Source organism: Narcine bancroftii, chromosome 7 (assembly GCF_036971445.1).
Source record: "Narcine bancroftii isolate sNarBan1 chromosome 7, sNarBan1.hap1, whole genome shotgun sequence".
Taxonomy (NCBI): Eukaryota; Metazoa; Chordata; class Chondrichthyes; order Torpediniformes; family Narcinidae; genus Narcine; species Narcine bancroftii.
The window spans coordinates 177,205,168-177,222,215 of NC_091475.1; the positions used below are offsets into that span (position 1 = coordinate 177,205,168).

The 17,048-nt window shown below is 41.1% G+C and overlaps 1 protein-coding gene across 11 annotated transcripts in view; it reads right to left on the minus strand.

Annotated features, from left to right (window-relative positions):
• rnf6 (ring finger protein (C3H2C3 type) 6) overlaps positions 1-17,048 on the minus strand; it is an 86,919-nt gene that overhangs the window by 10,401 nt on the left and 59,470 nt on the right. For all 11 annotated transcript variants that reach the window (XM_069891464.1, XM_069891473.1, XM_069891467.1 and 8 more), the window contains 2 exons: positions 9,785-9,998; positions 3,058-3,168 (listed from right to left, as the gene is read on the minus strand). In XM_069891464.1, coding sequence (XP_069747565.1) covers positions 3,058-3,168; positions 9,785-9,998 — 325 coding nt within the window. The remainder of the gene's footprint in view (positions 1-3,057; positions 3,169-9,784; positions 9,999-17,048) is intronic.

The window sequence follows — 17,048 nt, forward strand, 5'->3', positions numbered from 1 at the left end:
CCAGAGTCCGAGCAACGTCCCGGTCGGGGGAGGTGGAGAAGCTGCTACCAGCGCCCTGACAACCTACTACAAGTGTGCAGTTGTTGCCTCGCTTCGGCAGTTGGGACCAGTCCAAGCGTTGATAAGTATAGTTGGGAAGGGCTTGCATATTGTAGTGTGAAATCAGCTTTTGAATTAGTAATAAACATTTGTATAAACTGAACTGCTCTCGGTGTGTGTGTCTATTTTCTTTCGGTAGCTCAAACACTGTGACCAATCTAAAATGAACAAAATGAGAGGTATAAGTTTACCCAAGACACCGATGCACTGTCCAGGCAAAGTTTCCACATGCTTTCAAGGGGAGTGGACTTCGTGGAACTGGTGGAGGTGCAGCAGAAAGACAAGGAGCTGCCACCACCCTCCTGTGCAACATGGAGGCCAGTCCCATCATCCTAGTGGCTTGGAGATGACAGGTTTTCTAGACAATCCACGGACTGGGTCACCCATCCATCAGGAACACGATCCGGCTGGTGGCCAACAAATATGTGTGGCATCGATTGTGGAAACAGGTCAGCAGGTGGGCGAAGGCATCACGCAGTGCCAAACAACCAAGGTGTAGCAGCACCTCAGCACTTCGAGCCCACAGAACAAAGGTTCGACCACACCCACGTGGAAATAGTAGGACCCTTGCTGGTATCCCGGGATTTATGCTATCTGTTCACAATGGTCGACCACTTCACCAGATTGCAGTCCCACTGACAGACACGTCCACAACCTTGTGCACCAGGGCCCTCATCTCGTCCTGAGTGGCACAGTTCGGATTACCGTCCCACATCACATCTGACAGGAGGGTCCAGTTCACCTCCAGTCTGTGGTCCCATTTTGCCAGCCTGTGGGGTTCCCAGCTGCATCACAGAACAACTTACCACCCACAGTCAAATGGGTCGGTGGAGCACTTCTACAGGCACCAGATTCCAAGGACCCAACTGGGGAGACGAGCCACCATGGGCGCTGTTGGGCATCCGCACAGCACCCAAGGAGGACTTCAACACCTCTTTGGCTGAACTCATCTAAGGAGCTCCACTGGTGGTCCCGGGAGAATTTGTAACATCCCCAGGTGGACAACAGGATGACTCTGCAGCGTTCCTTAGGAAAAGAGTCGGCAACCTGGCCCAAATTCCACCTTCCAGGCATGGACATGAGAGGACCGACATACCCAAAGACCTGCAGGACTGTGAGTATGTTTTCATTTGCAGGGGTCAACATCGTCCATCGCTTCAGAGGCCATACGAGGGTCTATTCTGGGTCATCTGCAACAATGGGGCCATATTCGAGTTGGAGGTTGGAGGCAAGACAGAGGTCTTCACCACAAACAGGATCTGGTGCGCCTGGTCGAGGCACCAGCACCACGCCGAAGAGGCAGGCCACCGAAGGCTGCAGAGACCTTCCCTCCAGGCACCAAAGACAGTAACAGCAAGTGCAACCAAAGGCTAGAAGCCCGGGCACCGGCACTAGCCCCAACAAGCAAACCAGCAGGTGAATGGCGAAGACAGCTTAAAGTCCAGCAACCCCAAAATGGCATTGGCCTTGCTGCGCAGCCATCAGACAGGGACAATGCGTTGTGAAGAAGGGCATTGTTATGTAGGAAAGTACCCGCCCATGGGAAACCCGCTTTTGTTATGCATGTTGTGACATCAGCGAAGGGGGGCCATGGCGGGAACACTGCAAGTATAAAAGTTAGGTCTGAGCCTTAATAAAACTCAGAACTTAACCTGACTGCTCTACGTGTGTGTGTCTTCTTTCGAGTAGCGCGTGGCTACATACTCTGTAATCTTCTCTCTGGGAGAGGAGTAAAATTTAACACAAACAACAGCAACCCACTAGTTCAATAAGCTTTCAAACACATCTTAACAAATATTTTAAAGAAATATTTGTTGTCTACATTTTCAAAAGCCTATTTCTCACATGCAAGATTTCCCTGTGGATGGTCCTTCTGTACCCCTCCATAAAAACTAAATAGTAAAAATATTTTGCAAAGATGTACATTCTAACATGGTGAATAAAAACCAAACATTTGAGTTGAAGGATTATTATAGAAAACTGATTGAAAATGAGGAAACCTGGGAAGAAAATTATATGGGATTGATTTACTTTCATAATATTTCCTCCATTAAGATATGGGAAATTGTACATTAACCTCGACTTAATAAAAAAGCATCCATAGGAGACAAAGATATATTGGCAACGTTTCGGCTCTGAGCCCTTTGTCAAGGTGTGAGCAAAAAGCAGACATGCTCTGCCAAAATGAAACCACTCGCAAATTGGAGGAACAACACCTCATATTCCTTCTAAGCACCCTCCACCATATGGCATTAACATTGACCTCCAGTTTCCATTAGCCCCCTCTCCCTCATCCCTTCTCTATCTTTCCCTATTCCTCTTTCTCCTTTATTCCAGCTTTCTACTCACAGACCTAACCACCTCTCTTGATGGATTCTCAGATTTTCTCTCCTGCCTTCCAATCCATGCTCACCTCTGTCCTCTTGGCCTGTGCTCCTTCCTCTGCCCCTTCTTCTTCCTTTTTCATTGCAATCCTGTACTGTGTAAATTATGCTCTTTAGAGGGCTGCATGAATGTTAGAGATAATATGCTGGCCTATTTGCAGAAGAACTCTTCTCACTGTATTAGGTATTTTGTGACAAATAAATTAAAACGTCAAATTTAAACATAAACTTCAAAGATAACTATAAAGCAGCACAAGTCTCAAAAAGAATAAAACTGCCTAAGTGGAAGGAGTCAGAGTAATACTCGAGAGTTATTCAGGCACCTTCCTGCTTTTTGCTCATACTTCGTCGAAGGTCTCAGGCCCAAAATGTTGGTTATAAATTTTTGTCTTCTGCTCAGTTTCACCAGTACTTTTGTGTACTTTAAAAAAAATCAAAGGCCTTTGTTTTCTACAAATATTAGTAAACTCACAGATTGAAGATGCATTTCCCAAACATCACCTTCCAATATTGCAATAGGCAAAAAAAAATTTAAGGCCACATTAAAACATCAAACCACTGACTCAGCACTTGCCTTGATTTTCAGTAGTTTGTCCATGTTCATTATTTTCAAGGCTGCTCTGTGTTGCTAATTGTTCTTTAGCACCATTGAGCCGTTGCTGCAGTTCTTCTGCTGTAATTTCACCTGAAACAGGGTAACACACTAAAGTTATACCAACTTGAGGCACTTGTATCTAAATTATCACAATATAGAAGCTGAAAATAAAATAAAATGTTGGCAGGATTCATGAAATTGCACTTTCATCACTTAAAGGATTACATTGAGCAAAGGTATAATGTTCGATTGTTTATTATCATGTGTAATGAGATACATTGAAAAATGTTGTTTTGCATGCTATCCAGGAAAGTTAACCCATATATAGCACAATAGGGAATGCATGGATAAAAACAAAAGTTCAAGGACACCATTAAAATAAAGCAAAAGACTGGGATATATTTACACACTAGACCACACATGTCAAACTCAGGCCCGCGGGCCAAATTTGACCCATGATATAATTATATTTGGCCCGCAAGATCATATCAAATATGTATTAGAGCTGGCCCGCTGGCCGCCGCGCCAGTATAGCGCATGCACAGCTAATACTACAAATCCCAGAATGCTTTGCAAATGCATTGACGCCGGCCCGTCAGCCCGCTAATCGCCCCCACCTCCCCTCTTTACTTTCATTAGCATCTGCGACCTGTCGCCCAACTCACATGTAATAAACCCCTTACGAAAAATGGCCAAACGAAAGACAGGAAACAGGACCTTTCAAGACAGGTGGGAGGGAGACTATATGTTCATCATTTTAAAAGACAAACCTGTCATTGAAGCAAGTTGTTATTTTTTTGACTTGTTGGCTTGTGAAAAAAAATACATTTAAAAGGAGCTTAAAGGCTATAGAGAAATATTATTTATTGAATATTTTATTTCTCATTTGTTAATGCTTCTTCTGGAAAGAGTTTAACCAAAACTATTATTAAACATTTATTTTAATAAGAAAAAGTTTAACATTACATATGTTGAAAGAAGAGAAACATGCAGATGTTGTTGAAAATTTTCAATAAATATTTAGTTTGGCCCACGATTTAGTCCAAGTTTTTAATTTTGGCCCTCTGTGAATTGGAGTTTGACACCCCTGCACTAGACAAATGCGTAAGATATAGTGTTAAAGAGAAAAGTACAGATAAACAGTACAATAGTACAAGGTATTATCTTATCCTAAAAGAAGTCCATTCAAGAGACTGATATCAGCAGGAAACTGTCTTGAATCAGGAGATAAATTTTCAGGAGTGTGTTTTCTGTCCAACAGGAAAAGACAGTGTAATCATGGTGGAATGTGCCCTTTAATAAGTTGGCTGCTTTCCTGAGGCAGTGGAAGGTAAATATGGAGGGGAGGTTGGTTTCTGTGATAGCCTGAGGTGCACTCAGAACTATTTGCAATTTCTTGCAGACTTGGACAGCAGTTCCTATACCTACATATATATTTACACTATGTGAAAGTTACTTAAATTAATTTGGAACACCCAAGAGAGTTGGGCTAATTTCTCAACCAGATACCAATAGTGGAACTGAGAGATCTTCTCCCTACTATCATCCAGGTCTGAGGTGTTTAAGTTAGGAGAATATGATCGATTCAAGAAATCCAGGTATGACTTTCATAAGGCCATTAGGAACATCAAGAGGCAATACCAGACCAAACCAGTCTCAGCTGAAATTCAAATACCCATCAATTATAGCCAGGCATGCATGTCACCACAGGTACAAACCAAAGTCCTACAGAATCGCAGGCAAGAATGGATCCCTCCTCGACAAGCTCAATGCATTCTACTCTCATTTTCAACAGGACAGCAAGTTGACATTATCTGCCTCAATAGCTTCATGCCCCTTAGTATCCAGTTAATATCTACTTTCCTGAGTGTGAATACATGGCAGAGCTTCAAGATATTCATGCATATCCTGATTTGCTGGTCTTGAGCAGGTTGTTTCCTGCAGCCACAAGGCTCCTGAATAAATCCCATGACAGAGTTATCATTGCTGTCCTTGCTTGGAACAAATTGATCTTTCTTTTTCATTGCGATCCTGTACTGTGTAAATTATGCTCTTTAGAGGGCTGCATGAATGTTAGAGATAATACACTGGCCTATTTTCAGAACTCTTCTCACTGTATTAGGTATTTTGTGACAAATAAATTAAAACTTCAAATTTAAACATAAACTTCAAAGATAACTATAAAGGAGCACAAGTCTCAAAAAGAATAAAACTGCCTAAGTGGAAGGAGTCAGAGAAACACTGGAGAGTTATTTTCTTGATAGGAAGCCTGTGACAAGTGTTGTACACAGGGGTCAGCGCTATTGTGTGTTATCTATATTAATGATTTAAATAATATAATAAACCTGGTTAGTAAATTTGCAGATGACACTAATTGGTGGTATAGCAGACAGTGAGTAAGGTTATCTAAATTTACAAAAGGACCTAGGTCAACTGGGAAGGTGGACCAAGAAGCAGCAAATGAAATTCAACTCTGGTAAATGTGCGGTATTGCACTTTGGTAAAATGCAGACCAAGGTCGGACTTACATAGTGAATGGCAGAGCCCCGGAGAATGTTGTAGAACAGAGAGATCCAGGGTGCATCATTCCCTGAAAGTGGCAACTCAGGTGGATAAGATGGTGAAGGTGGCATTTAGCAAACTGGCCCTCATGGGGCAGGGTATGGAGTACAATTGTTTTGACCTCGTGATTGTTCTATTCAGGGGACTGGTGAGACTGTATTTAGGGCACCGAGTGTAATTCTAGTTGCCTAGTTAGCAGACGGACATCAATAAACTGTAAGGTTGTTGCCAGGACTAGAGGGATTGAGTTATAGGGAGAGATTAGATAGCTTAGGTCTTTATTCCTTGAAGTGTAGGAGGCTGAGGAGTGATCTTATAGCAGTTTATATATCTATCCTGCGAAAAAGAATGGGGGACTGAAAGTTCTTGAACTAGAGGGCATAAGATTAAAATACGAGGGAAAAGATTTAAAAGGAACCTGAGGGGCAACTTTTTCATGGAAGTTGATCTACATCTACAAAGAACTGCCAGAGGAAACTGTAGAAGTGGGTACAATCAAAACATTCAAAATACATCTGAGCATACATCTTTGCATACAAAGATCTTAGAAGTTAAGGATCAAATGTAGACAAATGGTACTAGGCCCAAATGCCACCTTAGTCGGCATGAATGAGTGCAATGGAAGAATTAAAGTTGGATTCCTCCTTGGTATTGTAGTAATGTCAATTTTAAACAAAAGGTTTTAACAGATAATGTGCTTAATATATAATGGCAGAAACAGCCTCGTAAGATAATGGTTGCAGGACAGAAACGCTCTGTCTCTGTGGCATGTACTAAGGTCAAAAAATCATAAGAGAAGATAAGGAGTTCACTTGCATGTGAAAAGAGCTGCGGAAAGACCTAGCTAGGGACTAAGAGGTATAAAATTAGTTCAAGCTCTTTTGTTTTACAGAGCCTCTGCCTCAGGTTGGATTGCGGTGGAGGAGATAAAGAACCGGGATTGTCTGCAATGGGGGGCTGCCTGACATTGAATTGATAAGTACATCTTCATAATGTGTAATGAAGAAACCGACTAAAAAGAATAGTTTCTCTGTCCTCTTGATAACGGAGGCCAATCGCGAAAGATAGAAGCATTTTCTCGCTACAAGAATTTGGGCCGAAGAGCCTGTTCTGTGTCATATGACTCTCTAAGACCTGGGTGCTGTTCCCACATGGAAAAGCAATAGGGAGGTCAAAAGTAATTAGTCGCCCATGAAGTAGTAGTTTATAGGAAAAATGAAAAAAGGTCACAAGGCACATGTAGTGAGGACAAATTCTCACCTGGAGGCCACATTTAGTGGTCGAAAGGGCATGTTCCCATACAAGCTGTGCAGCTCAAATCTGCCTACATTTACTCAATTTAAAAATTGCTGAAGGTGTAAATCACATAGGTGTAAAACAATACTATCACATATCATTTTCTCATTTACAATATGTCTGGCACTCCCATGATTATCCACATCTGCAATTCCTGAAAGGAGCATAAACAGATGAAGTCTTGCTGAAAAATAGAAAAGAGCACATCTTCCATTTCCACTGCTGCAAAATATGTTGTTACTCATTTCCCAGAAAGCAGCAACAAGGTACATTCACACAAAATTACCTTAAAATGTGTTATTTTTAATGACACTGCCTACACCACTCAGCGCAAACCCTCTTCCGCCCAAAGATGCCTTTTCCCCATCTCCATGCATTAGAATGAATTGATATTTGTATCATGTACATGATCTATAATCAATTATACCATTATTCAGGTAATGGTAAGGTGCTATGCATACTGAATTTTTTAATCTTTTAAGGATACGGAAATGATAGCTATCTTTATCCCTTTACACAAATCCTCCCATTTGTCTTTCTAATTGCTTGATACACAGAACTGCATCAGCTATTTTATTGCCCACCACATTGATTTATATCCTCCTGATGCCTCTTTGCCACTTCCTCCCTATATACTATTCAATCTAGTTTAATATCAATAGCATACTTGGCAATATTATGTTTGGTCACCTCAGCTATACTGATGATGTTGATCAGCCATTCTCAATGGGGGCCACACCACATCTGGGTGGGGGGTGGGGGGGGGGGAAATGACACACACAGAGATCATAAAATGTTTTTTTATGTAGTTATTAGAAGTATGAAGAAACCAACTAAACTTTACTTCACAGGAAAGGGGGCCTGAAAACTTTGACCAGAGTCTTAAGACCACAGCCAGAAAAAAGGTTGAGAATGGCTGATGTATATTATGAATAGTTGAAGTCCAATTATTGATCTCTGTGGTACCCAACTAGTCTCAGCTTGTCAACTTGAGACATATTTGTTGGTTCCCACTCTGCTTTTTGTCCATTAAACAATTTTAAATTCAGGTCAGTACATTATCCAAAAAATTGCACTAAAGTATGGCGACTTTTTATGTGTTGCTGCCAGCAGACCCATTCACTACAATTGTCCTACTGATCTATTCTCTTAGTTGTTTCCTCTCCCTTGCATTATGCTCTTCTTCTGTTTTATTTTGCACTATCTTATGCACTTAAATAGAGGTTGACTAACACACAAATCAAAGGTTTTTTTTACTCCATCTCGTTATTGTGGCAATAAGCAATTCAATCCTAACCTGACTGACCAACTTTTTGTAGTGGGCCACATTGAAAGCCTTCTAGAATAAAAATGCCCAGTTTTGATCTGCACAGAAAGGAAGTAATCGGTTTCAAAAGTGGTTAAAAAAAAATCAGGCACAGAACACGTGAAGGCAGTTTGATACACTGTTTGATCAGCAATTTGATTGAAAATATGAAAAAGGTTGGCATGGATGTGATGAGCAAATGACCACTTCTGTGTTCTCCAATGCTGAATTAAAGAAACAATTCAATTAGAAATCCTGAATTTTTTTTAAAGCTCAAAAGTAGGCATCGTGTCTAATTTTGTTGACTTTCCAGGGCATAGCAAAGTACTATTCATAACTAATAGGAGGACATGATAATGCAGATAAATATCTAAGTGTTAGCAAAAGCAAAAATAAATCTGTTTTTGATGAGAAACCCAAGATTAGACTCCAAAATTGAAGAAACAAAGTAAATCAAAAAACAAAAGACATCAAATTGAGGTTAAAAAATTAAAGATTGCTGAATTAAAGACAACAAAGGTTAATTACACTCTCTTAAGAGCTATAAAAAAATGAGCTGAGCGACTGTGCCTGTATAACACATGGAGAAAACTGAGGTCCTCCATCAGCCAGCTCCCCACCATGACTACCAGCCCCCCCACATCTCCATCAGGCACACAAAACTCAAAACGGTCAACCAGTTTACCTATCTCGGCTGCACCATTTCATCAGATGCAAGGATCGACAATGAGATAGACAACAGACTCGCCAAGGCAAATAGCGCCTTTGGAAGACTACACAAAAGAGTCTGGAAAAACAACCAACTGAAAAACCTCACAAAGATAAGCGTATACAGAGCCGTTGTCATACCCACACTCCTGTTCGGCTCCGAATCATGGGTCCTCTACCGGCACCACCTACGGCTCCTAGAACGCTTCCACCAGCGTTGTCTCCGCTCCATCCTCAACATCCATTGGAGCGCTTTCATCCCTAACGTCGAAGTACTCGAGATGGCAGAGGTCGACAGCATCGAGTCCACGCTGCTGAAGATCCAGCTGCGCTGGATGGGTCACGTCTCCAGAATGGAGGACCATCGCCTTCCCAAGATCGTGTTATATGGCGAGCTCTCCACTGGCCACCGTGACAGAGGTGCACCAAAGAAAAGGTACAAGGACTGCCTAAAGAAATCTCTTGGTGCCTGCCACATTGACCACCGCCAGTGGGCTGATAACGCCTCAAACCGTGCATCTTGGCGCCTCACAGTTTGGCGGGCAGCAACCTCCTTTGAAGAAGACCGCAGAGCCCACCTCACTGACAAAAGGCAAAGGAGGAAAAACCCAACACCCAACCCCAACCAACCAATTTTCCCCTGCAACCGCTGCAACCATGTCTGCCTGTCCCGCATCGGACTTGTCAGCCACAAACGAGCCTGCAGCTGACGTGGACTTTTTACCCCCTCCATAAATCTTCGTCCGCGAAGCCAAGCCAAAGAAAGAAAGAGATGTTACTACTAATAATAATCCATTACATTCTGAGTAAATTTGTATGTATGGTTGATTTTACCTGGAGTGCCAAGAAGGTTGCTATCTCTCATTAGTCGGTAGTCCTCTTCACTCAAGTCATTGATAAATTGATAGTACGCTTCCTCTCGACTCAAACGTTCTAGTTGCCGGCTGCGCTCATCTTCACTACGGCTAACGTATTCTGTGGGCAACTGTTGATTGCCTCTGCGATTGGCAGGATTAGGAGAGTCCATGGTACTGGGAATTCCAACTAACTGGTAAAAAAAATTAATAAAGTTATGCCATGCAAATGACCATCAAAGCAGGTAACTCAATAAGTTAGTTATAAACAAATTATTTACAAAAATGATCAAAAATAGCATATAATTTTTAGTTAAATTTTCACCATTCTGCATGAAGTAAATCACTCCTTTCATGCCCAAAACATAATAATGAAAATTACAACAATTGATTCCATTAACTTATGTTTCAATATATCAGATTTTAAAAAAATTAGTTAGTTCATTTGTAACCTGCTTATATCAGAACTCAACGTTTCAACTTAACATTGCCACAGAAATGCTATTGCGCCTTCCACTCTACCACCCCCTACCTCCAGTCCCCACCTCACTCCACCATTTGAAAATTTGAAAAGGAGCAAAATAATTTTACTTTTCTTGCTCTCATCTCTTAAAGGGTTTCTTTGTTCTTCCAAAAATATAGAAATCACCAAAGCATATGGTCCCTAAACGGTCATCACCACCATGGTGTCATAGCGTGATACAGAATACGAGCATCAATTTAGTTTTACTATTTAGAACATAGGAATGCTTGATGATGACAGCAGGCATTAAAATGTATTTTTTAAAAAAAAATGGTTATCAATATAATCCTGGTTGATACTTAAATAAACCAGATAAATCTCAATATTTTCCTCTGATAGTAATAAAATGCATGCTCAACTTGTTTAATAACTGAGGGAGGTTTGTGTTAATTTTGCATCATAAAAGGATTTTATTTACTTAATACAATCACAAACCTATACCTTGCAACAGCTGGGGCTCCAGCACTAATTATTGCTGCATCCCACTGGTTACAACCTCTCCACTCAAAATAGGTTATATTTATTTTCACTTTTTCCTGTTTATTCACCAGTCATCTTTCCACGCTAATATAATAACCCCAACCTCATGTGCTTTAATTTTATTGAAGAACCTGATATGGGAATTTGAAGTCTTTTTAAAAGTCTAAATATGCTACCAGTTCTCTTATTCCTCCTTATCTATTCTACCAAAAACTCCAACACATTTGTCAATTAAGTTTTTTTTTTCTTAATTTCATGATGACTGTACCCAATCCTATTATTATTTTGTTCCATTACCTCTTCCTGAAGAAAATAATGTCATCATTATGTGTCTTCATCCTTTTTAAAAAATAGTGCACTTCATTTCTGAATTCAATATCCATTAAAAATCAGTCCCAGTCTGCCCTTTTGTTTTTCACCCTATGGCTTGGGACTTCAACCCATAATCAAGCAATTTCGTGGCCAGAATGTTATCAGTGTGTCACAACTATTTCCACAATTCATGTCTTACATTGAATTGTACAACAAATATTGCTGAAAACAACAAATCCTGGCATTAATCTTTAATGCTCCACACAAACTCCGGCTACTAAAATGGAAAGACCGGCAATAATTACATTGAAGTATACTACAAAGTAATGGGAGGGTGATTGTTCACATTGGAGTAACAAAGTCTTTAAAGATAATTATCCAAAGAATCCACCAGAGATCTGAAGAAAGTAAATCCAAAATAAATTGCTTAAACAATACTAAAAACAATTAACAGAGAAAATTACAGGAAAAAATCCCAAAACAAGATAAAAGTACCTAATTAAATAAAAGAAAAAAAAAAGCTGAAAACACTGAGATCACACATCTGTGGAAAGAAAAACAGTTTCAACTTTTTGTCCCCTAAACATTAACTCAATTTCTCTTTCCACAGATGTTAACTGATCTACTGAGTGTTTCTAGGATTTTTTGTTTTATTTCAGATTTAATCCAAACAAATGTGGTTGAGTTTAATCCGAGCAACTGTAGAACATCTTAATCTGACCAAATGTGAGACAGAGTTTAATCCAAGTAACTTTAGGACAGTTTAATCCGAGCAGGAACTGTAGGACAGACACCCGAAGGATGCATCCTTAGCCCACTGCTCTACTCATTATTATACAACCATGACTGTGTGGCCACACAATTCAAATGCTATCTACAAGTTTGCCGATGACACCACAGTTGACAGCAGAATCACAAATGACAATGAGGAAAATCCAGAGGATTGTTAACTAGGCCTGCGGCATCACAGGCACCAGACTTCACTCCATTGAGGACATCTATATGAGGCAGTATCTTAAAAAAGCAGCCTCTATCCTCAAAGACCCCCAACAACCAAGCAAAGGCCATGCCTTCCATTCTGCTACCATCGGGTAAAAGGTACAGAAGCCTAAAGACGAGCACTCAATGGCACAAGAACAGCTCCTTCCTCGTTGCCATCAGATTCTTAAATAATCAATGAACCAAAGACACTACCTTAACTTTCATGCACTGTTATATTTATTTTTTACAGTAATGTTGATAGATGGTTATAATATGAATGTTTGCACTAAGGTGCTGCCACAAATTACAAATTTCATGACTTGTTAATGACAATAAATTCTGATTCAGATTCAGAGTTTAATCCAAGCAAATGTGGACAGAGTTTAATCTGAGCAAGTGTGGCAAAGAGTTTAATCTGAGCAAATATGGGGTGTTGCACTTTGACAGATCATATGCAAGAGGAAAGTATATAGTTAATAGGAGGTCCATTAACATCACTGATGTACTTGGGGATCTGCGGTCCTAGTCCATAGTTCCTTAAAAGTGGCTACATAAACAGGTCAGACAGCAAAGTAAATATATAGAATGTTTCCCTTCATTAGATGAGGCAGTGAGTGCAAGCACAAAGAAGTTATGCATATAGTTTTGTTGGGCCACACTTGCAGTATTTTGTGTAATTCACCCACCACCACCCCACCCTCACCAATCTAGAATGGATGTGAAGAATTTGGAAAGGGTACAGAATAGATTTACCAAGAATTGTGCCTGTATTAGAATGAGCTATGAAGAGAGGTTAGACAACTTGGGTTATTTTCACTGGAGTGACAGAGACTGAGGGGAGACCTGACAGAAGTGTATAAAATTAGAGGAGGCATGGAACAGGTAGACATTCAGAATCGTTTTTTTCAAGGTAAAAAATGTCAAATACCAAAGGATATGCATTTAAAGTGAAGGGAGGAAAGTTTAAAGAAGATATGTGAGCAAGCTTTTCTTAATAAAAAACAGTAGGTGATTGGAACAGGATGCAGTGGTGGAAGCAGTTACGACAGGAGCATTTAAGTGGCTTCCAAATATGCAAGGAATGAAGGGATAGGGATCATGTTGAAGGGAATGAAGGGAGATGGATAATGGCAAGAAGAAATTTAGTTTAACAGCATCATATTTGGTGTAGATTTCATGGGTTGAAGGCCCTGTGCCTGTATGTTCCATCTCCAACATCTGCAGTTTCTTGATTTTCTTTTTAAAAATATCTATTGGGAAAATTTTGAGTTAATCAACATGTGCACTTAGATGTCAATGGCATAACATTCATAAAGGAGAATTTCCTACGATTCAGCTTTTTAGATTGTAGTGATGTTTTTAATTTCACTCTTGATTTGTAACTGCTTGACAAAGTGGTAATAATTTACTTTCATTAAAAGTGCCTTAACTCTTGTGAAAATGCTTTTGCCAACATCTTCCCACAATAAGTTCCAATAGCAAGGAAACAGCAATAGATATCCAAGACAGACAAAGAACAAAAAATGTGGTGGGAAATATGAAGACAGTGTTTTGATGCACCTACAACTCATTCAGGGAAAATAGGTTTCTGAATTTTTTTAAAAATTTAGACATACAGCCCGGTAATTTGCCATTTTGGCCCATGAGACAGTGCTGTCCAATTTACACCCCATTAACCTACAACCCCAGTACATTTTGAACAGTGGGAGGAAACTGGAGCCTCTGGAGAAAACCCACGTGGACATGGGGAGAATGTATAAACTCCTTACAGAAAGCTTGGAATTCAAACCATGGCCCAGTCCCAATCACTGGCGCTGTAAAGGTGTTGCCCTAACCGCTACGCCAACTGTGCCATCCAATAGTTCCATTTTCATCAGCTCTCCATTTAATTCTACCACTCACCTGGTCATCAGGGATAATTTTCAGTGACTATTTAATCTCATAATGTAAGGGTAGCCTAAGAAAACCAAATTTCATTGGGAAAAATACAAATTCCAGAAGTCAAAAATTGAAGCAGGTCCTTGCATTTATGAAACATCTCCAATAGTTGTAACTCTGTTCTGGGTAGGTGAAAGGAAATTTGGTTACTGAGAAATAATGAGTAAATAGGACTGACAATATTGGTCTGAGAGCAAGCCTATATTTAAGGAAATATGATAATATAACAAGAATCAGCCTGAATTGACTTTTGCCTATTGGAGATACTCATTACTTGCCATATACATGGTAAGAATCTTATTTTGCTCCTATTACATTTGAGTATTGATCACTTTACAACTTTAGGAATTGGAAATGCAAACTGTGCTACTTGCAGCTTTGCAGAACTGTTAGTTGGGCAGTGAGAAACTAGCCCAGTGATAAGAGACACAAGAGACTGCAGATGCTGGAATATAGAGCAAGGAACTCAGTAGATCAAGTAGCATCTGTGAAGGTAAAGTGATGACCAAGACCCTGCATCAATACTGAAAGTGTAGAGGGGAGATAGCCAAAGTAAAATGGTAAGTGAGGGGCTAAGGCAAGGGCTGGTATGAGTGTGGGTTAAATGAAGGTGGAAAATTCAATGCTCATACCATTGGATTGCAAACTACCCAGATTGCATATGAGCTGTGGTTCTAGTTTGTGTTTGGCCTCAGCCTGGCAGTGGAGAAGGCCACTGTGGACAAAGGGTAATATTCCTCAAAACAGTCACCTTATCTATGCTTGATTCTGCCAAGGTGGAGGAAGTCACATTGAGATCACTGAATGCAGTAGATGAAGAGGTGCATATGAATCTTTATTTGACCTGGATGTGTTGCTTCGTGAAGGGAAGAAGCCGAGGGCGAAGTGTTGCTCCTCCTTCAGTTGAAACAAAAGTGCCAGGATAAGGTGAGGACTGGTGAGGAATGACTAAACCAGAATTTCAAGAAGAGAATGGTCCTTGTGTAAGGCAGAAAAGTGTGGGAAGTGGAAGAGGTAACTAGCAGTAGGATGGTGTCACAATGGACTAGTCAAGGGAAGACAAGATAGAGTTGAAGTATGAGGAGGTCAGTGGGGAAAAAGAAAGTAAAAACGTTGGGTAAGAGATATTGTGAACCTGGGGGATTTTCAGTTTGAAGACTGTGCAGGGGAGAGCTCTGGATGAGAAGAGGCCTGCGATGGTCTGGGAGACAATGATTGCGTGATCACTGGTGTATTCATGGTGCAGGGTTAGTACAAAAGCTGCCGTCTAGCTTCTGTAAGGTAGAGATAGTCTGCCAGATTATAATGCCATAACCTTTGTCTGTGGGTTTGAAGACAAAGTTGGGATTGGTGCATAGTGGTGGATTACTACACATTTGAAGGGGGGGGGGGGGTGGTTGAGGTCAAGGCAATTGATACCCTGTTGGCTGTTAGAAACTAAAAGGTTAACAGAGGGTTAAAACCAGAAGGGGATGTCCATGAGGAAGAGTAATGTTTGAAGAATGAAAAGGGGTCACATGTGGGGAAATGAGGAATTCTTAACAAAATAGGCCTAGAGTCAGAGGTGATAGGCCCAGGACACATTGAGTTGTAAAGGTGAGACATCTGCTCAGGACAGACTGGTAGGCATCAGAGAGGAGAAAGTCTGTTGGGGGATGGTGAAGGCCAGCACCATCAAAGGGGTGGAAGGCAATGGATAATAGTAGAATGAAGATCAGAGGAGAAAGGGGAGGGAGAAAGATGGAGAGTGTAGCGCCACACGGAAGAGCTATGGAAGAAAATGCCTGACTAAGGTTGAGATGAGCAGGAAAAGCTGTTTAATTCATTTTTCAGCCAACTTTTCTTATGTCACTTCCAATCCGACAGTACCAAAACTGGGCGTGACGTCATGACGCACCCCCCATGCGTTATTTGGTTTGTAGGTTTCGTGCTTGAGATGGCACTGGACCCCCTCCACCTCAGGCACGAAGCCCGCAAACTGAGTAACTGACGACACTTCCAGTTTCGGGACGGCCAGATTGGAAGTGACATTAAAAAAAAGTTGGCTGGAAAGAGAATTAAACAGTTTTTCCAGCTCATTTCAACCTGAGCCAGGAGTTTTCTTCCGTAGCTCTTCCGTTAGTGACGCTACATTGGTGACCCCAATGTGATGGAGCTGATCTCAAGCCTGGAGAGGGTGTCTGCAATGACATTGTCTTTTCCCAACACATACCATATGTCAGAGGTGAACTCTGAGATGAAAGCCAAATGTTACTGTTATCTCACTGTCCATGGGTCTGATATTTTTGAGGGAGGGCAAAGGTCAGGGGTTTGTGGTCAGTGAATTCAATGAAGTGCCTTCCTTCTAAGAAATGGCAGAAGTACTTAATGGCCAGGTAAAGCATCAACAGTCCTCAATTGAAGGCACTATATTTAAGTTCTGGGGGATGTAGATGGCAGCTGAAAAAAGTGAGTAGCTGCCAGTGGCCATCAATTCACTGTTCTAGGACTGCTCCTACTGCTGTGTTGGAGGTGTCTGATGTCAGTGCCAGTGGGGCGTCCATGCGTCGGTGTCCTAGCATGGCTAGTTTAGCTAGTGCCTCTTTAGCTTTCTGGAATGCTGTCTCTGCCTTAGACGTCCATGTTTGCCAGTCAATAGATGGAAAAATGGGCGTAACATCTTGGCAGCCACAGGGATAAAATTGTGGTAAAAGTTTACCCTGCCTAAAAACTCTTGTAAGCCCTGATGGTGGAGGGCCATGGGAAGTTCCAGACGGCAGCCTCTTTATTCTGCAACGGAGCTGCTCTGGCGGATGTGACTCTGTGCCCTAAGAAGTCAATAGTCTCCATGCCGAAGTCGCATTTGCCCGGTTGACAGTAAATCTGAAATCGTGGAGCTTCTGGAATAGAAGTCTGAGATGCTGGACATGCTCTTCTTCCATAGTGCTGGCTTCCAGGATGTCATCTAGGTAGACAAAAATGAAAGGTAGGTCTTTGGAAATTGTGTCCATTAGGCATTGAAAGATTTGTG